This window comes from Lithobates pipiens, unplaced genomic scaffold, assembly GCF_037356315.1.
Source record: "Lithobates pipiens isolate NorthernLeopardFrog02 unplaced genomic scaffold, aLitPip1_a1.2 Scaffold_28, whole genome shotgun sequence".
Taxonomy (NCBI): domain Eukaryota; kingdom Metazoa; phylum Chordata; class Amphibia; order Anura; family Ranidae; genus Lithobates; species Lithobates pipiens.
In genome coordinates this window covers 53291607-53319013 of record NW_027507789.1, presented here as the reverse complement: position 1 = coordinate 53319013, position 27407 = coordinate 53291607, and the positions used below count along the sequence as shown (strand labels likewise).

General features: G+C 42.1%; 1 protein-coding gene across 2 annotated transcripts in view; it reads right to left on the bottom strand.

Moving 5' to 3' along the window:
* SLC12A5 (solute carrier family 12 member 5) overlaps positions 1-27407 on the bottom strand; it is a 140644-nt gene that overhangs the window by 55887 nt on the left and 57350 nt on the right. For both annotated transcript variants that reach the window (XM_077459239.1, XM_077459240.1), the window contains exons 5-9: positions 11320-11374; positions 10149-10279; positions 8904-9145; positions 4327-4538; positions 1691-1855 (exon numbers count right to left, since the gene is read on the bottom strand). In XM_077459239.1, the coding sequence (XP_077315365.1) occupies positions 1691-1855; positions 4327-4538; positions 8904-9145; positions 10149-10279; positions 11320-11374 (805 nt within the window). The remainder of the gene's footprint in view (positions 1-1690; positions 1856-4326; positions 4539-8903; positions 9146-10148; positions 10280-11319; positions 11375-27407) is intronic.

The window sequence follows — 27407 nt, the reverse complement described above, 5'->3', positions numbered from 1 at the left end:
CTGGTTCTGGGTGATGCCATCAGCCCAATTTTTCTGCCCCTGTTTAACAGGGGCGTTTAATTACCATTTTTGATGCAATGCTTTGCAGCAGGGCTAATTCCTGCAATAAAACTAGAGTATATGGGAGAGGTTGCAGTGTGGTGGCACCAGTACCAGTGCCTAAGGCCCAATTTTTCTGCCCCTGTTTAACAGGGGCGTTTAATTACAATTTTTGATGCCATGCTTTGCAGCAGGGCTAATTCCTGCAATAAAACTAGAGTATATGGGAGAGGTTGCAGTGTGGTGGCACCAGCACCACAACCACCAAAGGTCAATTTTTCTACCACTGTTCAACAATGGCATGTAATTACAATTCTTAATATAATCGTTCACAGCAGGGCGCTCCAGCGCCCACCAAGAGTCACTTTGAGGGCTTACAATGTTGTGGTAAAACCAACACCTTGTTCCGCCATTTCTGCAGAGCATATAGGGCAGGCCCCTACTTTCAAACATCCAACTTACAAACATCTCCTACTTGCAAACGGAAGGAGACAACAGCAAGTGAGATGAAAAAAGATGTACGAAAAAACAAATTATACAGGGGTGATAACCCTTCCCTATGTTTTCCAAAAAGCTTAAAAATATTTTTTTTGACTGGAGCTACACTTTAAAAATGTACCAGTTGAAAATTACAAACAGATTCAACTTAACACAACAAACCTACACAGTCCCTGTCTTGTTTGCACCGCCTGTATACTGCTGTTCTGAGTATATAGGGCCTGGGGGCCACACGCATTTCCTTTTTTTAATATGGGTACGGGGTTCACCTTAATATGCGTACAAGACCCAAAGGGGCTGGTAATGGGCAGGAAGGGCTACCCATGCCATTTTTCTCAATGATTTTCAACCATATTGTAGGAACCAGATATAACATTAAAACCACAAGCAGTTTTAAATGATGTTATTTCCGTTTAATGTCATTTTGTGCAGGGACTGTTCTAAACACGGGAAACACGTGGCACTTCACAGGCATACTACAGACACCCCCCAGGCACCATATTTAAAGGAATATTTCACTTTTTTTTCACTTTAATCGTCATTAAAATCAGTGTTCCCGCCAAAACGGCCATTTTTAAAAATATTTTAGGCATTGACCCATGTCCCCTGGGGCAGGAGCCAGGTCCCCAAACCCTTTTTAGGACAGTATCTTGCATATTAGCCGTTATAATTAGTACTTTTAATTTCGAACTTTCGAGTCCCATAGACTTCAATGGGGTTCTAAAGTTCGTACGAATTTGGGGTCCGTTCGAAAGTTCTGGTGCGAACCGAACCGGGGGTGTTCGGCTCATCCCTAAGTAAAACCAAAGATGGAGTAGACTCAGAAAACAGATGCAACTTTGGGATATACCAATCTGTTCTATACAAGGAGCCTACAAATTATGACAACTTTATTTTTGGGATGAGACCTAGGGGTTGTCAATCCCTAGCCAGCATTTCATGGAAACCATAGTAAGTTGTAACCTTTCACTAAGGGGTACAGTAAGTGAAATACTTTTCATGGCATTCATATTTTTATGCTTGCTTTCTATATCGGCAGCATCAGCATCCTCTCACCGGCTTTTTCTTGGTGCCGGTTTCGGCTGTCTTGATTGGCTGGCACAAGAGGTCATAAATCGTACACATGCACAGGGTTGAAAACTGAAACACTTACCGGTGACAGATGGAAAATAGATTCCCACAAGAAGGGTGAAGTAAGTCGTCATGTCAGTAAATACGTATGGCTGGTCCAGGTCAACAGGGTCTCCAGAGGGAACAGAATGCAATCCACTTTTCTCCACAATTAAGTCTTTGGGCAGATAACTTGACCACACATTTTCTACAGAGTAAAAGGGGAAAGTTAAAAGATAGAATATGTTGCACACTTCCATATAAAGCTTAAAACAATATATATAAAAAAAGAATGTACATACAGTATATCATATCTATTGGATTCTATCATGCATATAAAAAAAAATCCAGTTTTAGATTTGGCGTAGAACATTAAAGTACCTTTGTCCTCTTTACAGTCTCATTTAAAGCCTTCAACTTTAACCTTCAACTTTTTAACTTTTTGCCTTAAGAGGAGGGTCTGGATGACATCACTACGCAAGCACTTCGACGCATCATGGTAAATACTGTCCCAGAGGGTTATTATGACGTTGGATTGTTTATACATGTGAATACAGTTTGGTGCTCTACAAGCACCTAAGCAATGCGAGTGTGTCACCTAGCATTTGTGAATACATTTATGGTAAGGCTCCATCCCCACTTGTACGACTCCAAAGTTGATGACTTTGGAATGCAACTTTGACGCAACTTTGGATGGGTGTAACTTGGACATGACTTTGGCTTGGATAATGCACAGTTGTTGCACACAAGTTGCATTGTATAACGTTCAGGAACGACTTTCATGCAAATTCTGAGGGTTAGCATTAAAGTGATGGTGCAGCCTCAAGCTGCATGAAAGTCAGACCAAAGTAGTGCATGAACTACTATGAAGTTGCTGCAACTTTAAGTCGCGCATATAAGCAAGGGCGGACTGATAACTCATGGGGCCCCCAGGCAACAGGAGATTATGGGGCCCCCGGGCAATAGGAGAAGATTATTGGGCCCCCGGGCAATAGGAGTTTATGGGGCCCCCAGGCAATAGGAGATTATGGGGCTCCCAGACAATAGATTATGGGGCCACACAGTATACACACACACACATAGACACACAATATACACACACAGTATACACACACAGAATACACATACACACACTGAAAGGGTACAGGAGAGGCGGGGCAGCTATAATCTTGGGATTTTTTTAAAAACACAGATTTTTACATACTGTCTCTGTTTTTTTTTGAGGCTGGCAACCCTGATGGGGCCCCTTAGTGACATGAGGCCCTCGGGCAGTGCCCGAGTGCCCGAATGGGCAGTCCGCCCCTGCATATATGAATTGTTATCATTGGAAAATATGTGGAACGACTTATCACATGACGTCGATGTCCAAAGTTGCACGACAAGTCGCACAAGTGTAGATAGAGCCTAAAAACACTATGTGCAGTGGTTTTCTCTACACATATATACGGCTGAATTGAGGCATAATCAGAAATAACATGTTGTGAAGTTGCCCAATTACATCTGAATACTCCTAAGAACAGGAACGATCTATCCAAGTCCCCAGGGGTAGGACACAAGCGTGTTGTTACCCTACTTAGCTTTAAGGTCAAAAACCTATGACGAGAGTCTATCCGGTGGGAAGGTGCACATATTTCATGCAGTTTTTTTGCACAAAGTGTTAAAAAAACTGTGCAAGATGAACATTAGAAATTGATATACTTTTGAATAGCTTTGCACAGCACAAGCAAATATTGATGGATTGTTGGGACTTTTATGGACTATTGTGTATATTATATATTTTTTGGTATTGTTTTAGATTTTTTTCTTTTTTTAGCAATCTAATATGTTTACAATATATTGTGTATATTGTATTGTGTATTGCAGCACTAATTGGATATAAATATTGATAACGAATATATAAGAGAGCGGTGGGTGTGAGCGACACATTATTCATTGGTCTAATTAGCAAATATATAGTAGCAGCTCACAAGATTACATCTACGTTAAAGTGGAGTTTCACTCACTTTTTAAACTTTGAACGCCCCCACCCACATTTGATCGCATGTAAATTAATCATGGTGCCTTTTTATTGATTTTTTATTATTTTTTTGGCTTTTTACGATATTTGGCAAGCATAAAGTTCTTTCACTTTACATAATTTCTGCCCATCCATTGGCTCCTGGGATATGACTGTCATCAATCCCAGGAGTCAATGGGAATCCTCTGCTTATAGCATTGCGGTATTTCCAAACCTGATATGATGCGATGCCCGTCGGAGATAAACAGCATTTTTAAAAAGGGCAACAAATCTGTTGTTGCTTTGTATGTTTTGATACTTTATACGATATGCGCATATGCGAAATTGGGAGGTGCATGCTGGGTAGCAAGCAGCACTTATCCCTGGAGGAACAACGAGTGGGCTTCAGATGCCCACACTGAAAATGGGAGTGCGCTCGATGAGGGGGGGGGGGAGCAGTGTGAGTTTAGAAAATAGAAAATTAATTAGAAAACGTACTAGTATTATTTATTCCACAATGTATGGTATTCATTACAAACATAAAAAAAAAAAGCTAGAACTCCGCTTTAAGAACAAGTAGTGTTCCTTAAATTATTTTTTTCTCATTATACCTCCTTATTTCATAGCAATGATCAAAACTATCTATCTATCATTGACATCCCCCAAAGTCTGAGAATTTTTACCTCGGATAAGTCCACTGGCAACTCCTGGGATGCCCTGAACCTCCGTCACATTGTTTTGGGAGAAGTACAGGTCGCATGTGGCATTCAACAATGGCGAGGAGCAGAAAAGAGCCCACAACTTGCTGGTGACGGTCTCATTTCCGGTGTCAATAAACTTAGCGCAGACATCAAAACCTTTCCTGGATAAAGTGCGATTGCCAAGGATACAGATTCTGGAAAATGCACACAAGACCTCGTATTAAGTAGGGCATAACTAATAGCACAAGGCTGAAGAGCATTATCATCTAAAGCATGACATTTTTTTATTTAATATTATGTGCACAGAGCTAGAATCATTGCTTGCAGGCCTAGGTAGCCCAAACCAGCTGATATTGGGTTATTGGGTTCTTTCACATATCCAGACGATAAATTACAGTCCAACTCCCCACTAGCTGATTTCATATTTCATTAAAGTGGTTGTAAACCTCTGACGTGAAATGTGAACAAAGCATATCCCTCTATAGTGTTTACTTGTCTTAGTCCAGAGCAATAAGTATCATTTCTATCTGCTGCCCCTTTCCTCTGCTATTTGTATGAGTCACCTCTGACAAGTTTTCCTGACACCAAGAAAGAAAAAAGATAACGGGGAGGGATCTCCAGTACACAACCTGTGAGTGGCAGCCTCAGCTCTCTTCCTGTGTGCTTTGTGAAGGGGTTGTGTCCCTTCCCACCAATCAGCTCTCAGAGCTCTCCTCACTTTAGCTGCGCAGTGCGTAATTTCAGCTCTTCGCCCCCTGTTTTCTGACAGCTCAGACAAACTTTGTAAATTCTGGGCTTTGAACAGATGTAGAGAAGAGAAGACTACAGGTAACTGCAGAGCTTTGTTTAATCTCTGTTTATCACCTGAGGCCAGTCACTTCACTGGGTACATGTAATGCCACGTACACACGATCGGAATTTTGGGCAGCAAAAGACCGATGAGAGCTTTTCATTAGAAAATGCGACCGCATGCATGCTCCATCGGAATTTAGCTGGCTGAATTCCCACCAGCAAAAATTTGAGAGCATGTTCTCAATTTTCGGAAATTCTGATCGTGTGAATGCAATTCCAATGCGCAAAAACTCACGCATGCTCAGATTCAACTACGAGATGGAAGCAATTGGCTACTAGGTATTGAACTTCCTTTTTCTAGTCCTGTTGTACGTGTTGTATGTCACCGTGTTCTTGGCGGTCGGAATTTGGAGTGACTGTGTGTAGGCAAGTCAGTTTGAGCGGAATTCCGTCGGGAAAACCATCAGAGCATTTTCCGACGAGAATTCCGATCGTGTGTACGCAGCATAAGAGTTTTTCTTATGCTGTTGAAATTCCTGATTGACATCGGGGTCAGCGAGGAAGGTGGTCTCTGGGTGATGTGGCCGTAGAATCACAACACATACAGAATACCACTCCTGGATGGAGCAAATCACTGCCGGCAAGGTTTCTGTAAGGACCTTTAACACACAGGGAGTGTGTGCATCTCATTTAAGGAGTACCAGGTGGTGACAGAGTCTCTTTAACTCCAGGAAACCCTTGCAACGTAAAAACAAGCATGGTATTGCTTTTTTCCACTAGCATGAAATCCTTTATTTATTAATGCAAGGTTTAAGTGTGGCAATCACAACAGTCATCTTTCATCCCTCTCGTAACCAATAAAAGACGGTTGTCAGGGTCGGTTGCTATGGATTGCAATGCAAAATCTCCCTTTGCACTGCTGCACTAAATAAGCATCTGTGAATGAGAGGACACATTTTAGCCATGCAGGTTGACTTTACATTAACCGGCATTAAATACATAATTTATGAATTCCCTAGAGAGTGTAGAGATTAATATACTCAAGTAGGAAATAAATTATTAACTCAATAATGGTGATTTTGAATGGACAACCTAATATCTCATTACAGGCTACCCGTATATACCCAAGACAAATACGTCTTATTCTTTATATAAAGAACAATCAGTTCCACTTATGATAATGGTGGTTTGATTACGTCTTTGATCACTTTTCTATCTTGACTTTCCCACCCAGGAGTTAACAACAGACTGTTTAGCGCTGCAATATCCTGGGTGATATCCTGCTACATAGTGTTGTCTTCAGTACAATTTTTTGCATATATTAAGTAATTATGTCAGACCTTGCACCAAGGAAGACATCTGTTTCCCTTAAAATAGAAACTACAAACAAATCCAATTACTTTAATCATAGATGTGCACAAAAGTTCTGATACTCTCCTAGGGAAATGCATTAGGCTTCTCGTGGGCACAGAAAAACAGTTTGATCTTTGTGGCAGTCTGCCACTCCGCGCTAAAGAACAGAGCAAGAATCATACTGCCTCTGGGTATAGTTACTGATATCTTACAGAATGGAAAGCGTGAGAATCTCAGTTGTTTTTTTTTCCTTTTAATTTAAACAGTTTCTCCAAGCAACTGCAGGCATCTTTGTTTCTAACCAAGCTATCTATGAAAATGAAAATCCTGCCTGGACAGCTTTTTTTTTTTATAAAGCAGATGTCAAAATGCCTCTTGTCCTTATTGTTTTTATGAATGGTTGACTCAACCGATTGTCCTCCATGATACACAATCACAAAATTGCATAACAAAGAGAAAGACTGATAACTGTCCTATTGAGACACAAAGGTTAATTATATTATGAGGGACTGCATGGAAAACCAAACTCGAGGGGGAAGATGTTTTGATGCGTTACACAAGTATGATTTACTCATTTTAAACTTGTTTAAAAAGAAACAATTAACAATTAAGAAAAAATAAAAAAGGTTTATAATTTCCCGCAATGAGAGCAGGACTGGGTTGTCTCATTAAAAGCAGGACTGGATTTTGCACTAAAAGCAGGACTGGGTTGTCACACTGAGAGCAGGACTGGGCTGTCACACTAAGAGCAGGTCTAGGATGTCATACTACACACAAGACTGGGTTGTCACCCTGGGAGCAGGACTGGGCTGTAACACTGAGAGCAGGATTGGGTTGTCAAGCTACACACAAGAGTGTGTAGTGCCCCAGGACTGGGCTGTCACACTGAGAGCAGGACTGGGCTGTCACACTGAGAGCAGGACTAGGATGTCACACTACACTTAAGACTGGGTTGCCACTCTAAGAGCAGGCCTGTGTTGTTACAATGAGAGCAGGACTGGGCTGTCACACTGAGAGCAGGACTGGATTACCACACTACACACAAGAGTGACAACCCAGTCTTGTGTGTAGTGCCAAAGGACTAGCCTGTCACTGTCAGCAAACATCTTGGAATATGTAGTTCATTTGGATCGGATTCGCCCCCTGGCTGAATCAATCATCTGGAACTACAACTACCAGCTGGCTGATGGGGAACAACAGACTGCTGGGGGAGACGATAAGAGGGATGGATTGAGGCCTAGCACGCTCTCTTGGGACCGGCGTGGATCTGTATGCAGGGAATATGTAGAATGTGAGCTGCAGTTGAGTCGCAGCCTGCTCGACCAGATTTATCCAGCGGATATCTGGAGGGACACTTGTGGACCGCTCCCTTTAGCTGTTTGGCGGCAGCCTGGAGGCCGATCTTATCCCGTCCATCCTGCAAAGGCTTCAGATTCAGGTGAGCCATGGTACAGTGCGGCAGAGATCATCATCATCATCTCCTGTTCCAGTGTGGTGAGTGGGCGATAACCGAGTCTTACAGACACTGTATATAGACGCCATTGTCTCTTGTACCATTATCATCTTCAATTGTAAGGATCTAAACTAAAACATCATAGACACTATATACAGACATCTTTACTCTCCTGTTTTCCTGTTGCTTGTAGTTCCACAGAAAGCAATATCTTTAAGTGAGTGATCACTGTGAATTTAGTTACAAGTTAATTTACACAGGAAGATTGTTTGCTGTTATTCACAACTGATTAATTCAGCTACTTTGCTTTGCCATCCAAAGTCTCCTTTCCTGCAATTAAACATCAAAGAGCTAGCTGAAGATCAACCGGATTGCCACACAGCAACACAGAACTACTTTCACCTCCCTCCCCACTTCAGGGATTTGCTTTACTGAAGCTCATAGAGCTATAATTCACCAAGAACTCTCTGAAAGAGTAGGCTGAATTGCAATACAGTTTCTCCTTGCTAAAAGTTGTACTTGTTATTTACTGTTCTGCATGTATGTGTGAAGGAGCAGTAGAGAGGGGTCTGACACTCATAAGAGCCATTCCTCTGCTCTCCTGTAGCCTGTTCACATAAGCATTGTATGCGCTTGGCTGGATACCGAGATGATAGCTCTTACTGTTAAATATGCAATATTTGATATGTAATTGCCGCTTGATTATTGATTGCATTCCTATAAGAGATATCATTCTAAACTGTAAAAGTCCAGGTTGCTCACCTTTAAATGTCTTTATCTTAGCAGTAAACATACCTTCTGGTTTACCACAGTTGTGTTTCTTTTCTACTGCTGTGTTTTGCACTAATACTGCATATTAGGTGTGCCAGAGGGGTTGGGACTGTTCTTGGGGTTGAGAGGCAGAGTACAGAACCAATTATACTTAAGCCGCTCCTCCGGGGGTAGCGCTACATTAACTTACGGGAAATCTGGTGGGTCAAATGCAGACTTAATGACCCCAGCGTAAATGGCCAGAATGGAAAGGATCACACAGCCCAGGAACACAAGAGCAAACTTGTTGACATATTTCACTCCCACAAAGACTACGAGGGCCATACAGCTAAGTACACATGTGCCATATACACGCATGTTATTCAGGAGGGCAGCAGCTTCTTCACTGGCTTCTTGAGCTTTAAAGATGGCCATACTAGGAAAGATATACGTCTGGTAAAAAGAAAAAAATAATTAATCATATTTACACTGTAGCAAGTGCCAATCCATCACAATGCAAACGTCAGTTCCACCTCAAAGTGACCATGCCAGGCTCTAAAAATATCCAAATGACATTTCTCTGCAACAGAAGAGCTATTAAACATACCTCTCCAGCAGCCCAATTATCCTACCTTTTCCAGTACTACAGCCCCCACCAGACTTTTCAGCATTCAACAGTATCACTACAAGAGCAAGCAGGGACATAGGGGGTCAGATGATGGCACTATAGTGTGTGGCAGGGTACTCAAGCATCCAACATTCCTGGAAGTGCTGAATTCAGAAGAGGCTGCATGGATGGTAGATGCATAGATGGAGGCTGCAGTATTTGAACAAGGGGAAGGTAGAAGACACTGGCCATCAGTAAGTATCAAAGCCCTTCTACTGCATGGAACTAGCATTAGGATTTTTAGGTGGCTGGCAGGGTTGCTTTAATCCTATAGCTAAACATAAACATAACCTCCTGACCCCATAACCAACCTTAAGCCACCCCATAACCAAAAACCCTTAAAACCCATACTCACTTTGTCTTTTCAAAAACATGAGGCCATCCTATGTCAGGATCACCTACCCAGTTCCTTCCCCAAAAGCAAGCACTACCATGTTTTAAAGCTAAATGAATTCAGACCTGTAGTGTTTTTGCAGCACTTTGTTTTTGGTAATCTCTATCAAATTGGAGCCATCAATGGTTGTGCTTGTCTCCCTGTGCTTTAACTGTGACCATAAAATCTGACAATAAAATTATGAACCAAGGTCCCTGGACACTTGGCTGATCTCCTCTTGCAATATATGCTGTACTATTTGCCCATTACTGTTAAAGATGGTCCTTTCCTATATCCAAACCCCCCCCCCCCCCCCCCAACATGCCCAGTTAGAGATAGACAAGAACCACTACCATAATCAATAGGAGATGTCTGAGAATAGTCAAAACAGTTACTTATTTACAGCTGTTACTCACAATAAGGATCTCAATGGTCCCCAGGATGTACATGGCTCCGGCAAATGTGGTTCCCAGATAAAAGCACAGACCCACAGCGCCTCCAAACTCCGGGCCCAGCGAGCGAGAAATCATGTAATATGAACCTCCGGCTACAGATAGACAAGAGTCTCAGGTACACATACTGAAGAACATGGTTATAACACTGTACAATTTTATCACTGCAGCACACCTCATACCACTGCAGTAATTATCAATGCATTGCATTCTAATAGCACTGCACCCAGGTACTGCTGTACTTAAAGTATGAGGCTTCTGTTTTAAATACTCTACAACTATTCTACATTATAACACAAAATATTAGAAATAACACTTTCTATGCTAATACCCTAAGACATATTGCTACATCAATTACTATTGTGCTGTAGGCATCATAGAGGGTTTCCTCAATTATATATAAAATAACTAAGCAACTGCTCCCCATGTAGCATTATATAGAGGGATCTCTGCCTTCCACACATCCCAGCCCTGACTCAAGTTGTTACCTGCAGCAACACTATGGGTGATAAACGGCACTGCAGCACATCCTTTCACATAACATAACAGCCACATTACTGCATATCTGAAAGGGCAAACTTAGTCCACCAAGGGAATGTAAACTGGGCAAGGGACATAGTTAACCTTCCATGTTACTAGACTGGAGGTATCTATCAGGGGTCTGCTTTTGGTTAAAGTGGTAAATTCCTTTAATTATCAAATACATAACTCCATCAGCAGCTATACCCCTGTATTTATGGATAGCGCTTGTGGACATAGGCTAATGCCATGTGCTTCCCCTCTAGCTCAGCTATGTTGAATTTTATCACCATTCGGTGGAAATAATCCCAGCTTAAGCAGACAAGAAAAAAAGGAGCAACTGACTTTTAAGATAAATGCAAGGCCAAAGAACTATCATAATGTAAAAAGTTGGCAGAGCGTAGACGCTATGCTCCATCAGAGAGGAACCACAGGACAAGCACCTGTGTGCACGTCGCCTTAATCTGATTGATGCAAAGCGTCTGCATCGAATATAAAGTCTCCAACACCCCCACACACACTGCTTCTGCATCCAGCAGTACTGTGTACCCCCACCCCAAATCCCTCCCACGCACTGCATCTCCCATTTATTTTCCATCTCTGAAATTCCCCCTACCTGGCACAACTCCATTGGTAGCGATGGCGCTCATTGAGATAGCAGTCAGCATGGTCTGCAGAGCAAACACAGGTAGGCGCCATGAGCCTGTACCCAACGCATAATGGAAGGGAGATGATGACAGGAGCAGTGCATCATAAGGGGGGAGACATGAGACGCAATGCATCATGGGAGGATAAAGAAGCAGTGCACCAATGAAAAGAATTTGTCTCAGGTACAGTGCGTGGTAGGGTGAAGATGTCAGACGCAGTGTAATGTGGAGGGGTTTTTTGGTGCAGTGCACAGTGGGAGAAAATGGTATAAAATGCAGTGCACAATAAGAGGATGTGATACTAGATGCAGTTCACACTCAAACTAAAATTGCCCGAGATGCAACACCCTCTTAGACAACATGACCTGAGATGTAGTGCACACAGCCAGCTTATGTAAAGGGTCAGCTCACCCAAAAGTGACATAGCCGTTATGGTTGGATCCTAGGTAGCTGAATACCTACTGGCTTCTTATATTGCTCGGAGACTCTTGCAAAGAGAATATTGTTCTAAACGCCTATCACTACAATTGCCATGAGCAGTGGCTGTAGAATCTGGAATTATTTTAACTATGAAAAAATGCACCTGGTGGAGTTCTCCATAGGACTATGGTGAAAACTCAACATCAGGGTCTCCAAAAGAAGCCAGTGGGGGGAATTCAACCCAACACCAAGGTCCTCTAATAACTGAAATATCAGTTTTTGGTGTATTGACTCTTTAATAAGGCAAACAGCAATGTGCAATGTGTTGTAACCCACAGCAACCAATTACAATTGTGTAATAGTTCTAAACTGATGAAGGGTGAAATCTGATTGGTTGTTATGACATACTTTATCACATTAACATTGCTCTTTGCACTGACTTGTTAAATAAGCCCATTGATGCAATATCAGGTGCAGTGCAACCTCAGACCATGTGATCTGAACTGCAGTGCACCCTTATTAGGCGCATGGTGCATCATACCGTCAGTACTATGACCTGTCCAGAAAGTCTAAATGTGATTGGCCACTGTGGTGAAATACTTTCAGTTCATAGTGCTGACAGTCTGATATCACACCAGGCCCTGCTTTCATTTGACAAAGTGCACTTTCACAGGATATGAGATCAAATGCAGCATACGGTCGGGGAGGGGAGTATGATTTCAAATGCAGTGGAAGATGTAATATCAGATGGGGTGCACAGCTGAAAGATAGTTGGGCTTGTTTAAAAAAAAAAGGCTAAAAGCCAAGTGCAATAACCTACAACCATTCACATAGCCTGCTAGATGCTTCTTACTGCTGACTGTAGGTCAAATATGGCTGCTAAGCTATTGCACTTTGTACATTGTGCAGCTTTATTAAACAAGCCTAAAACCATCAGTAGTGCACAGATTAAACAGACTGGGATGATGTTTTTTTTTTTTTTTTTTTTTACGGAAGCATGAAATAGCCAGTGATTAACTAATCAGACAGTGTGGGTGGCTGTAGGATATTCAGACAGTCAAAATATGTGATACTGTGTCAGTCACAGCAGATGTTATAGGATACTGCTGAATCAGGGTGTACAGTGAGTAATTGGATTTTATATCAGGCACAGAGAACACTTACAGTGATGTCCCAATTCAGTACACAGTCAGAAGATGTAGCATGTACAGAGGGAGGACTGATCGTGTAACCACGCAACACACAATGGACAGTCAAATGATCTAATATCGTATGAAGTGCACAAAACCGACAAAAAATGAATTGTAGTCACAAAAAGTCATGTCAGGCACTGATGATGTGAGATGAGAAATGAAGGATGGGATAAAGAGAGGTAACAATGGAACATAAAATGGGATATTGCACTCGTTGCGTGATATCAGGGGATGGGGAGCAAGATCAGACAAGGAGAACGCAGCTTTACATTAGGATGCAATATTGGATGTGAAAGATAGGCAAATCACGCTGGTAATGTCATGCCTATAAGAATGTAATTGGAACAATAGGCTCAACCCACTAAGCTTTAACAGATTTGCTATAACGATCATTATTTGCAGCCACGTGACTGCTACTTTCAGCTATCATTGGCTAAACAAAATGGTCGTGATGTCAAACACATAGATAAATTGGAGGAACTGTCCCTATTTTGTCCATCTTTTCTCCTTAGTGGTCATTCTTTTTTATGTATAGACCTCAAAAAGAATGTATAGTATAAGGCCCCATTGACATGTGCGATATACAGAGGATTCCTGTTGCACAAATCTGTGGATTCCTGCACCAAGGATCATCAAATTGATCATGCTGCCTGTACAAGCAAATGACAGGCTGACAGCAACCACATTTGTCCACATATAATTGCACATGGAGTGAGGCAGCGTACACACGCGGGGACTGTTCGCCCAACTTTGTCCGTCAAACAGTTTCGGCAAACAGTCCGCTCAAAATTAGCATGGACGGACATGGCCACACACGACGTACGAACAGTTTGCTGAAACCGTGCGCGATGACGTGAACGGCACGTACGACGGGACGAAAAATACGACGTCCTATACACTGCATTATAACTTTCGGCGTGTAAAGCCTTTCTGAGCATGCGCGGAACTTAGTTTGTCGAACAAGCCTACACACGAGGGAACTGTTCGCTGAAACAAGGTTTCAGCGGACAGTTTTTCGGAAATTCCGAAAAACCTTGTTCAGCGGACTGTTCGCTGAAACTGTCCGCTGAAAGCCCACACACGAGCGGACTGTTTGCCGAAACACTGTTCAGCGGACAAAGTTGGGCGAACAGTCCCCGCGTGTGTACGCGGCCTGATTGCCTGCAGTTAGAGATAAATGATTGCCCCTCAATGCAAAGTGTTTTTGTTCAGGGTATTTCATGCGCCTGTCAACGTGTGATTACCTGTAGACAGCTGCAGAAAGATGCAGCCGCTGTCAGTCTGTCATTTATTTGTACAAGCACTTTGTTGTAAATGTGCGTATGCCGCTAATCGCACTTGTGAATGCGGCCTAATACAACACCTGTGATTACGTGTAGACTTGGAGTGCTGCTCAAAGCTAGACAATAGCAGGTTTCCCTACCGGTAAAGGCATCAGACACTAATTCAGAAGTGTGGACATATGTGGGGTAAGACGGAGCTCAAAACCAGCCCAGCTGCTTCATATGTTGATATGGCTGTGTATGTTCCCAGCCGACGCTGCTCCAGCCACGCCCCCTGACATGTTTCTCCACGCCTACCTTTGTCAGTCTCCGTGACCAAGCCTCGGTAGGTGGGGCGAAACATGTCAGGGGGAGTTGCTGGAGCAGCGCTGGCCGAGGCCATACACAGCCATATCCACATCTGAAGCATTGGGTCAGTTTTGAGCGGTGCCTTACCCCACACACTTATACTACACCTATTATCAAACCTCTACTATTTTTGAAAAGTATAAAGAAGTAGAAGTGAGGAACTGCACTTGTTGATTTAGCCAATCAAGTTTGTGTATTTAATCATCATGTCCATGTATTTGGAGCCACGGGAGGAGGGTGGAGGACACATGCCTTCATACATTGTGTCCCCTTTTTTTCATTTCAGAAAGTTAAAAGGTATGCAAATACTGATTGTCATAGCTTAGTGAACTCGGTCCAATATCTTACACATATAAGGCAGATGACACAGGCCCATAGTAACCTATCGAAGGTCCTCTTTGCTCAGTTGGCTGCTCTAGTAAAACCAGAAGTCTTGTTGCGATGTGAAATGTCACATCACTGCTCCCCTCTATAATAGACCCAGGACTTTTTACACTCAGGCCTTGAGAGCAGAAGTAAATCTGGTGCTTTTATCTAGGTCTGGTGGTGCCTCCTGCATTCAGTGTCCTGGGTGGTGGGTTTGCTCAAGGGAGCAATATAAATTAAGAAGGACTGCATCTGAGTGCTTCAATTTATTGAGCCATCTGGCTCAATACAAACCTTCTACAGTGATCCTTGGACAGGTCACCAACACACACTAAGCTCCCCATTTCGATGCTAATGTAAATGCGGCCTAAAAGGGTATGATGTCCCACACTGCATACAAGCTATATGTGCCCCATCTCACACTAGAAGGGTTTTTTTTTTCAATAAAATTTCTGCTGTCCATCAAAAGCCAACTGAATCATTAACTGCTTAACCCCTTCACCGCCAAAGCCGTTGTTGCTTTTTTTTTTTTGGAAGTGTGTTTAAAAAAATGACTAATCCTGAAGATTGTTTATTTTTCAGTAATAGATTAAATATTTTCAATTATTTTTTATTTAAATTTTGTCTGTGACTGGTAGTGTTTGAACATTTTTTGTTCTTAATGGTCTGAAGGTCTCATGTGTTGGAACTGGGCCGTTTTTCTCATAAATGGGTTGTGATTATTCTTCAGGGAGAGGCGGAAGTGCTCTGTTTTCCCCTGTAGGGGATCTCATCCATGATATGATCAGTTCCGGTATATTTCCGCTATAAAACGCATACTGGTGATGTCGTGCTCCAGCCTCCGATCCCAGATGATGCCTTCCAAGGGGAAATGTATCAGGCAGAGCTAGCAGTGTTACGTCAGCATGCACGGACCGATCACCAATCACTGCGGCCATAGTTATTGGGAATTGTATACTCTGAAGGTACAATATCTTCTTATTAAATCTTTTTATCAGTAAAGCACTATGAGCTCTCTTCCTTATTTTTGATACGCATGTAATTGTGAGAGTTGGAGGGTAGAATACACCAGAATATCTAGGGACTGTTCAGGAGCATGTTGTGGTTCTCCAAAGAGGAATATTCCTAAGCGCTTATGATCTCCTTTGTGGGATCTTATGGTCTGGTAAGCAGCAAGTTTGACCTTACATTTTTTATGGAGTTTCACTGGTCTCCCCTCCCTCTATCTGGGAAAACCTGCCATGGAATTTTCGGGCCTGCAAGGGAGAAACGCAGTCTGGATGTGTTTTTGTGCAGGGGGACGAATGTACAGTAGCTCGGTTGCATGAAAGTAATTTGGTGGTTGTACAGCCACCTGATCGCTTCCATCTTACAGCCACACAATCGGCTTGTCAGATTTACGCTCATTCCTAGTTGCTGTAGCATCTTGGAGTGTGTGTAAAACCCCCTACTGTTGCCAACATTTGGGGACAGCAAAAGGGTCAAAGCCCAACTCCATGCACAAGAAAAAAAAATACCCTTACAATGGGGCTCCTTCACATGGGTTAAAGGCTAGTTTTTGGCCTGGGGTAGAGAAATAAGGTGTAATACTTACCTATTTATTTTTTCATCAGGATCCCTCTAGCGACAGGACTCGTTCCACATAACTTCCTCTCTAAGATACTTCAGGGTGTCGTCACACTCCTACCTCCTCCATGTACAGTGCAGGGTTATATATTTACATCAGCCATTATGATGCCGTCATCGAGCCAGGATGTAAATACAGTGAACATTATCCATTATTATTAATGGCCTGTGGTGTGCGGGTGATAGATCCTTGTGTATAAAAGCATTCATGCTGGCCATGGCAGCTCATATTCCTTTTAGGGTTTTATAACCAGCAATGAGTGACAGCCATAAGCTGACTGCTGCTCTAGCCAGCAAGAACTCTTTTCATGCACGCAGCTAGCTGATATCAAACAGACGCAATCAGTGAATTAAGATCACACACTGACAGTTGGCATGGCAACTGACACAGTCATCAGACACTGTCAGCTACTCTGATCAAAGATATTGGCAACAACACAAAGGAATGTTGCTTGGTAAATTCATAATTCATCTGTGAATTTCTACTGACTGTCTTTCACTAACTGCTATGTGTGATTCGACAGACCTACTTTGGTGCAAATACTCTTTTTTTGTTATCCTTGGAGCTGACGCTGTTATTTAGAAAGCTGGCATTCCAACACTAATAAGAAGAAGATATTCATTATCCTAACAGGATATGGGTGGAATATACGTAGGCTAGAAGCACTTGCACTTCAATAACTGTTAAAGCAAACATTTTAATTAGGGAAATGTATCCTTAAAGTGACACTAAAGGTTTTTTTTTTTTTTTTAATAACAAACATATCTTACCTCTACTGTGCAGCTCGTTTTGCATAGAGTGGCCCCAAACCTGCTCTTCTGGGGTCCCTCGGGGCCTCTCGCGGCTCCTCCCCACATCAGATAACCCCCTGGGAAAAGCACTATCCCGGGGGATTACCTTGTGGGCTCGCTCCCGAGTCCAGCATTCGGCGTCCATAGAGGCTGGATACAGGACTCGGCCCCACCCCCCCGGTGCTTGCGTCATTGGATTTGATTGACAGCAGCGGGAGCCAGTGGCTGCACTGCTATCAATCTATCCAATCAACAGCCGAGAACCCCCAGGCAGAGAGACAGCACATACCTGTGGGTCAAGTTTGAGGGGTCAGGTAAGTACAGCTGGGGGGGGGGTTGGCTGGGGGGCCGGTCACTGACAGGTATTTTTTCATCTTAATACATAGGATGTATTAAGGTGAAAAAACACAAAACTTTACAATTCCTTTAAAGCCCTAAATCAAAAATGATGTGCGGCCTGTAGTGATGTAGCCGCTGGCAAGAGGCAGTGCTTGGCAGGGGACATGCTACCTGAGACCCTCCAGAAGTGTTGGATAGCAGTGACACCTCAAGCCCGTCAAGAAAGCAAAATCTAAAGTTTTAAAAAGAAAGTACTAATGCTCTACCAAGTGTATTGATGGTGAGTAAAATGTGCTTAAAGTGCTTAATATAAAGTGCGTGATGTAAGGTGCTTAATGAAATATATAAACTGGCTAAACTTCTGTAGTGTTGCCAACACCCCTAAATATGTGTATATATAGTGAAGTAGCGCTAATTAGTAAACAAATCAATAAAGTGCTATATAGGCAAAAAATATATATATCAATGCACTTGAGAGATTCATTGATATATATATTTTTTTACATATGTAGCACTTTATTGACTTGTTTACTAATTAGCACTACTTCACTATATATATATATATATATATATATATATACAAAATCTAAAGTTTAATATCCTTATATTTTGCCTTCCCTGGTACCGAAACTTTAAAAAAACACCTCATATCTAGTAGCTCAGCATCCCAGGGCACCTCTAAAGTCCCTACAGGTTCTAAGGTGAGTACTAACCTTTCCAGTTGTCAGCATTTGCATAGGCATGCCCCTACTTGAAAGGACTTTTTAGAGGCAGGAGGGCATCTGTTTATTCTCTCAATACCAAAAGATTTTTTTTTTTTTCTCGCACTACTGAAATTCTATTACGGGCTGATAACATCATTTTTGTGGACTGAGTGGTCTCAGCCGTGGCCAGTTTTGTTTTTATAAACCCCACCCCCTACTTTATTCTCCACAACATGCAAAAGTTTTAGGTGGGTGTGAAAAAATGCTATCAATTAAGAATGTTTCAGAAATAGAAGTGTTATAGTTTGTTGTTATCAATTAACAAAGTGGAAAGCAAATGAACAGAAGAGAAATCCAAAATAAATCAATATTTGGGTTGACTACCCTTTCCCTTCAAAACACCATCAATTCTTCTAGGTACACTTGCACGCAGTTTTTGAAGGAACTAGGCATGTAGGTTGTTCCAAACATTTTGGAGGACTAACCACAGATCTTCTATGGACGTAGGCTGCTTCAAATCCTTCCGTCACGTCATGTAATCCCAGACAGATTTGATGATGCTGAGATCAGGGCTCTGTGAGAGTCAAACTATCACTTCCAGGACTCCTTGTTGTTCTTCACACTGAAGATTGTTCCTAAAGACAGTGGCTGTATGTTTGGGGTCGTTGTCCTGCTTCAGAATAAATTTGGGGCCATCCACACGTCTCTCTGATGGTATGGCATAATGGATAAATATCTGCCTGTATTTCTCAGCATTGAGTACACCATTGATCCTGACCAAATCTCCAACTCTATTTGCAGAAATTCAGCCCCAGGTTTAGAAAGAACCTTCAGTATGCTTCACTGCTGCCGGCAGACACTCATTATTGTACCGCTCTCCAGGCCTTCGGCAAATAAACTGCCACTTGCTACAGCCAAATATATAATATTTTGACTCAGTCCAGAGCACCTGCTGCCATTTTATTTGCATCCCAGTTCCTATGTTTTCATGCATAGTTGAGTTGCCTAGAATGGTTTCCGGAGGTATGGCTTTTTGGCTGCAATTCTTCCATGAATATTCTGGCCAGACTTCTGCAGACAGCAGATGGGTGTACCTGGGTCCCACTCGTTTCTGCCAGTTCTGTGCTGATGGCACTGCTGGACATCTTCCAATTTTGAAGGGAAGAAAGCATGATGTGACTTTCATCTGCTGTAATAAGTTTCCTTGGCTGACCGCTGCATCTACGGTCCTCAACGTAACCTGACTTTTTGCAAGTGTAAGAATTGATGCTGGTTTGAAGCCAAACGGTAGTCACCAAATATTAATTCGATTGTTTTTCCTTATCACTCACTTTGCATTTTGTAAATTGATAAAAATAAACAATTAATATTTTTCAAAGCATTCTTACTTCACAAAATGCCTTCAAACCTGCTTCAAACTTTTGCATAGTACTGTAAAAATCATTTTTAGGCTGGATTCACACCTATGCATTTTTTGTGCTTTTTGCATTTTGCAGATTTGCACTACAGAAAGTGTTCCATAGGAAACGTTTTAAATGAACTGTAGTGCAAATCTGCAAAATGCAAAAAGCATAAAAAATGCATAGGTGTGAATCCAGCCTTAGTCCCAAGAACTAGAAACAAGGAGGAGAAATTCGACTCCATAAGGTAACACAGACACGGGACAGCTCTGAATTTCTGGCAGGATTTGGAACAGATATAACAGAACACTTTCAATTGTATATTTAACAGAAGAAACTTGAGCAAATAAAGGAAGTTCATTGTTAGGGTTTCCATAAGCTTTCAGTTTTCATATAAAAGAAAATATGTAAATAGTGCTCAACAAAGAGATAGAGGCTGGGTTCACACTAGTGTGAATTGGATGTGGGTTTCTCCAATTTGCACAGCAGGAGATTGTGACAGGCTCTATATGGAGTCGGTTCACATTTCTCTGCAGCGGCTCCGGTGCAATTTGCACAGGAGCCCTGTGCGACTTTTGGTCCCTTTCAGGTCCAAATTCAGTCAAAAATTCGGGCTGAAATCGGGTCTGAAACGGTGAATGAGGACTCCTGCTGTGATCTGCTGCGTGCTCATATGTGAACACAGCTTACTGTAAGGGCCCGTTCACACCGTGAGCAGTGACCTGAATTTTTATGCATCCGATCAATGCAGGTGACGTAGAAAACAATGTCTTTCTTTATGCCTTGTTCACACAACAGTGTTATGTACATGTCTGTTGTGTTAAAATGCAGCTTGTCTGCCTTTTAATGCAGGTAAATGCAATGCAACTCGACTGAAAGCAAAGATAAATAGTTGTTAATATTTTGGCCCTTCTGGGGACCTGTCACTTCACAACCGATGTAAAAAAAAGCATGCCAACGCATAATGTAATAAAGTACAACGTGCATGAAAATGTATGTCAAATGTGCATCAACGCACATACATTTTGGAAGCGCTGCAGTGAGTTTTTACGTGCAGCATGGTGTGAAAGGTCCCTCAAGGTAAGATCTTGGCCATAGACCCTGTGTTGTATCTGAAGATCCAGCATCTCAAGGTCAAACACTGACCCAGATTCCCAGATATGGTGACAGTGGTACTGGTTTATATCTCCTACATTACATACAACAATGGAGGAGTACAATCAACCAGACTTGTTCCATGGCTGCTCTGTAAATTGTTCTCATCATTTGACTCTGTGCATGGAGACATTATTAGTCAGTTACTCTATTTGTGCTACAGTGCAGGTGTCCTTAATTAATCTGATCATATAATCACCTTACTGCACTGAGCTCTCACAAGACATCTTAAGCAGAAAGGCTCTCCTACAAGATTATTAGGTCACGTAGATAGTGGATTAGGGAATCAAGTCTTCTGCTTTTGTTGAAGCAGTCCTGGCTAACTGTTCAGGTCTCTATGCATGAAGAGACAAACCCAAGTCACAAGTACTGCAATAGTCTCTTGCTATTTTATTAGCTTAGGGAGACTAAGACAGGGGATTCCTGCTAGTGTGATTGTACTACTAAAATTGCATGTAATAGCTAAATTATATTCTTACATCAGGGTCACCAGAGAGCCCCCTTTTTTACATCAGGGTCACCAGAGAGAGGGCGGCAGTGAGAGATGATGTAATCTCTCTGCTGCCTGCGGCTGCACAGTGAGAGCAGAACAGCGGTGATGCAGGGCGGGCGGTGAGAGATGATGTCCTGGTTCTCCTGTGCTGCCCGCCTCATGGCTGCAGAAAGGCCACGGCTCATTAGTGGGCTGTAGCCCTGTGGTTGGGGACCCCTGGGAATCGGGGGGCTATGGGCCCCAGATTCAGGGCTATAGCCCCAAAAGTCACCCCCTAGCAACGTCACCGACTGTCACTGAAACTGCCCCACCAAGAAACTCCTGGTGGTCTCGATGGCCAGTACATGCCTGCATTGCACCCATGATCCACTGATTGTGGTTGCAATGCTTTTCAGGCTCATTTGCAAAAAAAGTAATAAATGCACTTTTTTCTGCAAATATATATGTATTTTTGCAAAGGGTGGACTTAGACTTTAAAGTTTATGTAAACCTCAACAATGATTATGAAATAAATTCATTTGGCCGAAAAGAACAGCACTATAAAGTTTAGAAGAAAAATATGATACAGAGTGGGACTTTAGAGGTGCTGGGAACCACCTCTCAGAATGTCCGCCCCCCCGCCCGGTGGGAACTTCACCCCCTCTCCCAGGAGAATGCAATGGCTCCACGGGAGGGATTCCCCGATCAACACTGACTGTGAAAGAAAATCTATGTCCGGCCTTACTTGCTCCCTATTTGCCAGCAAATTTACAATTGAAAGTGTTTTGTTATACCTGTTAAGTAAGTACAAAAAAGATGCTAACCCTGCAAGTAATCCAGTACTGACCTGTGCACTATGCACTCTGCTCTGTGTTATCTCAAACAATATAATGAGCCCTAACAAGTTCTCTCTGATCTACAGACACAGATATTATATATATATATAATTGTATATAAATTATACTTTTTATCTACCAAAAAGTGTTTTCCAGTACTAAACCTTTCATCCAATGTCTAAACCGCTGTATCTGTTAATTCCAAAAGCCAATATAAAGGAATATTATTGGTAAAAAAAGCACTTGTGGTTTTAAGCAATCATTTTTTTTGTACAATTCTCCTTTAAGGGGGGTGTGGCAAGGGGTGTGTCCTATGCCTACATGCTTTTGTTAATAGGTGTCCCTTATTCCCATCTAAAAAAGTTGGGAGGTATGGGTTTTTACTGTTATCCAAGGCTCTGTGTGAGATTTCCCCTGATTTATATTTCCTTCCTTCCTATTGCAAACTCACAACAGGAAAAAAAGATGAAATTTCACCAAAGTTATGGGAAATACCCTATTTTATTTTGTACACCTAATATTACATGCCTCTAAAATACCATCACTTTTTTCAAATAAAAAAAAAAATTATATAAACCCTAACAATAAATATATATTATTTAAAGCGGGAGTCCACCGGGACTCCGCGTTTTTTTTTTTTTTTAAAAGCCAGCAGCTACAAATACTGCAGCTGCTGACTTTTAAATAGTGACACTTACCTGTCCAGCGCGCCCGCGATGTCGGCACCCGAAGCCGATCGCTCGCTCGGCTGCCGGGTCCCGCCGCCATCTTGGGTATGGGAATCAGGAAATGGAGCCTTTCGGCTTCATTTCCCGGTTCCCTACTGCGCATGCGCGAGCCGCGCGGCGCAATCCGGACGGTCCCCGCTGCCTCTGGGAGCTGTGTGTTTCCCAGCAGGCAGCGGGGCACTTGCTGAAGGGGGCGGGCGCTTGCGGAACGTACGCCCCGTTCCGCAGAGAGCTAGCCCGGAAGTGGGTGCAGTTACCTGGATTATCCAGGTAACTGCACCCCCCTCCCCCCTGAAAGGTGCCGATTGTGGCGCCGGAGGGGGGGGGATTCCGATGAGCGGAGGTCCATTTTAGGGTGGACCTCTGCTTTAAATCCTTTTGGTCTGTTAAATATACTATTGAAAGTATTTTATTATGTCTGTGCAGTAAGTGAAAAGATAGTTGCCAAAATCTAGTGAGCTCCTAACTTCCTGTAGAGAGCAAACAATGCTGCACTGAAATTTTTATCAGCCCTGCCTGAATTCTCTCTGTGAGCTACAGAACACCTCCCCATGTTAGGGGAATGAGGAGTGGCGAGGGTGTTTTGTAGCCCTTACACACTTCCTGTCTTATGCCCTGAACAAATGGTCGGAAATTTCCGACCACAAAATCTGTTGGATTTTTTCAGACAGATTTTGTTTGAAACTGGTGTTGCATACACATGGTCGGACATAGTTGTCGGAAAATCCGATCGTTCGGAACATGGTGACGTTCATTGCCTACGACGGGACTACGTAGAGGCTAGTAGCCAATAGCTTTGGTCTCGTAATTTGATGTGAGCATGCGTGGCACTTTGTCCGTCGGAATTCTCTACAAACGATCGGAAAAAGTCTGATTTTTTTGCCGGAAAATTTTAGATGCTGCTCTCAAATTTTTTTCCTTTGGATTTCCGATGGAAAAAGTCCAATAGAGCCCACACACGATAAGATTTTCCGACAATATAATTGGATCGGACCTTTTCCGTTGGAATTTCTGACCGTGTGTACAGGGCATAAGAGTGACAACACTGTTCTTTCAGGGATACAGTACAGCGAGCGAACGTTGTCACTCCAGGACAGGAAGTGTGTTACCAGGTGAAAATATCAGGGAAAAAAAATAATAAAAGAAAAGGAATGCAGCCACCACATCTAAGGATTGGTAAGCTGCAATATATTACATAATTGTTTTGGGGTTAAGATGAACTTTCAGTAATATTCTTTTTTTTTTTTTAATGAACTCACACAGTTCCAGCAATAGGTTGCCAAGGCACCTGCATTGTATTCTGGGGCATACCTAAGCTCCAACAAAGCAACCAGCATCTTCATACCATATATGCTTAAAGTTTTGGGGCTCCCATGGTGCTGTGCATTTTATGATGCCCACTACTGCAAAGTAACTTTAGTTTAGACACTATTTTATATTAGCACATTCGCTTTGAGCACGGGACAGAATGTTTGCAATTTACCACCCCCTTGTGCAATTCTTTCCTATCGCAAGCTCTGTCTCCTTGAACATTATCAGTTTGGCATAAGATCTTCTTTGGCAGCCTTAATTGAATGACTTCCACCTCTTTAACTTAATAACCTAGAACACAAATGGGTATTGCAATTTAAGTGCTAGCCAAATAGCGCTCATTTCAAATTAGCACTTGCAATAGAATACAAAACTAGGCGATAATTCAGGAAACGGTTCCACTTTGCTCAATTATGGGTGAGCTCTGGCAGTGGAAGCAATCTGATGGAGAGTGGGAGTGATATCAGACACAGATACTGGCAGTAAAGTCAGACAGGATGGGCAAAAAAAAATAAAAAATGAACGAATGTGAAATAAGACACTGTTATGTAATACAACATTGCTCATTCAGTCAATGTGATATGAAGCACAAGAACTATATATGTCGTGATAGCCTGGCTCAGAAAACAAAAAAGCAGAGCTGGTAAAAAAAAAAAAAGTTTAAAGGGTATGTTCGCTCAAAAGTGATTCCAGTTATGGGTGAATGCTGGTGAGTGCAATCACCCGTACTCTCTGATATATCTCTTGGGGTCTCCAGGGACGAAATCTCACCATGCCCTATATCTGCCACACTCTCATGTTTCTTAATGTACATATCCTCAAATAAAGAGTAACTTGGGATCTTAGACCAGGAATTCTTAACCAGGGGGTATCCAAACCTTGACGGTGTAGGAACCCATTGATGGGGATATGAAACTGGATTACGGAATAATTAAAATAAATAAAAGCATAATAAACTAGGGTTCTGTGCATTTTTAAACCTGATAAAAAAGTAGAAAACCGGACTTGATGTCAGATTTTGGATTTTTTATTACTGAGCTATCCATATATAATAAGACAAGCTAATGATATCTTTGAAATTATACTGGTGCCCAATAAAACTGGTGAAGATAGTGATTTTGACAGTCTAGTGAAGGGGGTATTGCAGCCTATCCTTTGGTGGTCTGTAATTGTAAAAAGGTTAAAAACACCTGGCTCAGATCTTGCTGCCACTGAAAATAAATTGCTGGTTGAATAAATGCCCTTGAGTTTACACAAAACGGAAATATCTTTTTTGGATCTGCTGACACCTTTAAACAAGCAAATTATAGTACAGAAAATATATCAGGTATTAAACAGTAATTTCTCCCAAAATGGACATTTCAGTTTTTGGTACATACTGGAAAGTTAAAGCTGAACTCCAGGGAAAATGTAAAACTACTCTTGCTAAGTTAAACCAATGCAAGGCATGGGGAGCCCCACTGCAAGGGTAGTTTTAAACCTTTGACAATTTCTTATAACTCTTAGTGACTCTACTGGTGAGATCTCTGAGCTTGACCTCTTAGCCCTTGTACACACGGTCGGACATTCCGACAACCAAATCCGTCGGATTTTGTCAGTCGGATTTTGTCCGTCGGATTTTGTCCAACGGATTTTGTCCGAAACTGTTGAATACACACGGTCGGACAAAGTTGTCAGAAAATCAGATCGTTCAGAACGTGATGACGTTATTTCGTTACAATGGGACTACGTTCAGGCTAGTAGCCAATAGCTTTGGTGTAGGAATTTGATCTGAGCATGCGTGGCACTTTGTCCGATCGGAATTCTCTACACATGATCGGACAAGGTCCGATCGGATCATGTATATAGCCAAGCTGGAAAACTTGGTCCGTCGGAAACAGTCCGATGGAGCCCACACACGGTCGGATTATCCGACAACACGGTCCCACTCTTTCTGTTTTTTTTTTTTTTTTTTTTTTTTTTGTATTTCATATTATATAGATTATAAAAAGAAGTGCTGGAAGACACAAAAGTAGGTGGAAATAGCCAAAAAACCCTAGGTGGACAGGGACAGAGCTGTGAATAATGGCAGGAAGATCTCACTGAGGGATTCTCCAAAACATATAAGAAGCCAGGATCTGACTCCAGCCCACCAGGTTTCACCTATAACTAAGACATCACTTTTGGGTAGACTGACCCTTTAACTTTCATTTTTTAACCCTTCCAGAAAAAAAGAGAATATGCTTATTATGAGCAACAGCTCCCTTTTCCTCTGCAGTTTCTTAAATGATTCGTTTATAGCTACTTTAAATATATCTGTTATGGAGGAATGGATGTATGTGTGGTTATGGGGCCAGTCCTGCTCCATAATGTTAAATGTTGCTGACTTTCTGGACTGTATTGTCTACAAGATGAAAGTAGAAAGGCTATGAAATGTATCAGTGGGGATGTAAGCGGGAAAAGATGCAATAACGTGTGATAGGAAGATGGAATCGGGAAAGGATACATGATGATATAAAGGTCAGCAAGAAAGAAAAACACAGAACATCAGTGATAAACACAACTTTTCTGAAGTAGTGTACCTGCGCTGGCATACATTCAATTCTGCAATTATGGGAAACTTAGCCAAAAGGGCTTGAGAATCATTGACTAGAACAATGTTTGCTTGGAGTTTTTTTTCAGTACCCTACTTAATAGCAGATGTATTAAAATAGGTGTCAGTCAGTGAAAAATGCTACAATGGACATATACGGGCAGATATTTCATCTATGATTTGCTTTCGGAGACATATAAAGGCATTGGCGTCTACAGTTTTCAAATAAACTTGCTTTTAACTGGGAATTATCTTAAAAAATAAAACTCCCTCCACATAGTAACATTGTGAGGTTCTAGCCTCCTTCATCTCAAAAGTTGTGACCCCTGGATATCATGTGTAGTGCCACCAACCTGTGGATAAGAGCCACCAGTCAGTGGATCAGAAGCCACAGTTTGTCTATTCAAACATAATCGTGCAAACCAATTGCCAATAGTTCTGTACAGATAAACTAGCTTACAGGGTAATATAAATAAAAATAAAACAAGATTTTTGTAGGTATGGTTGGGAGG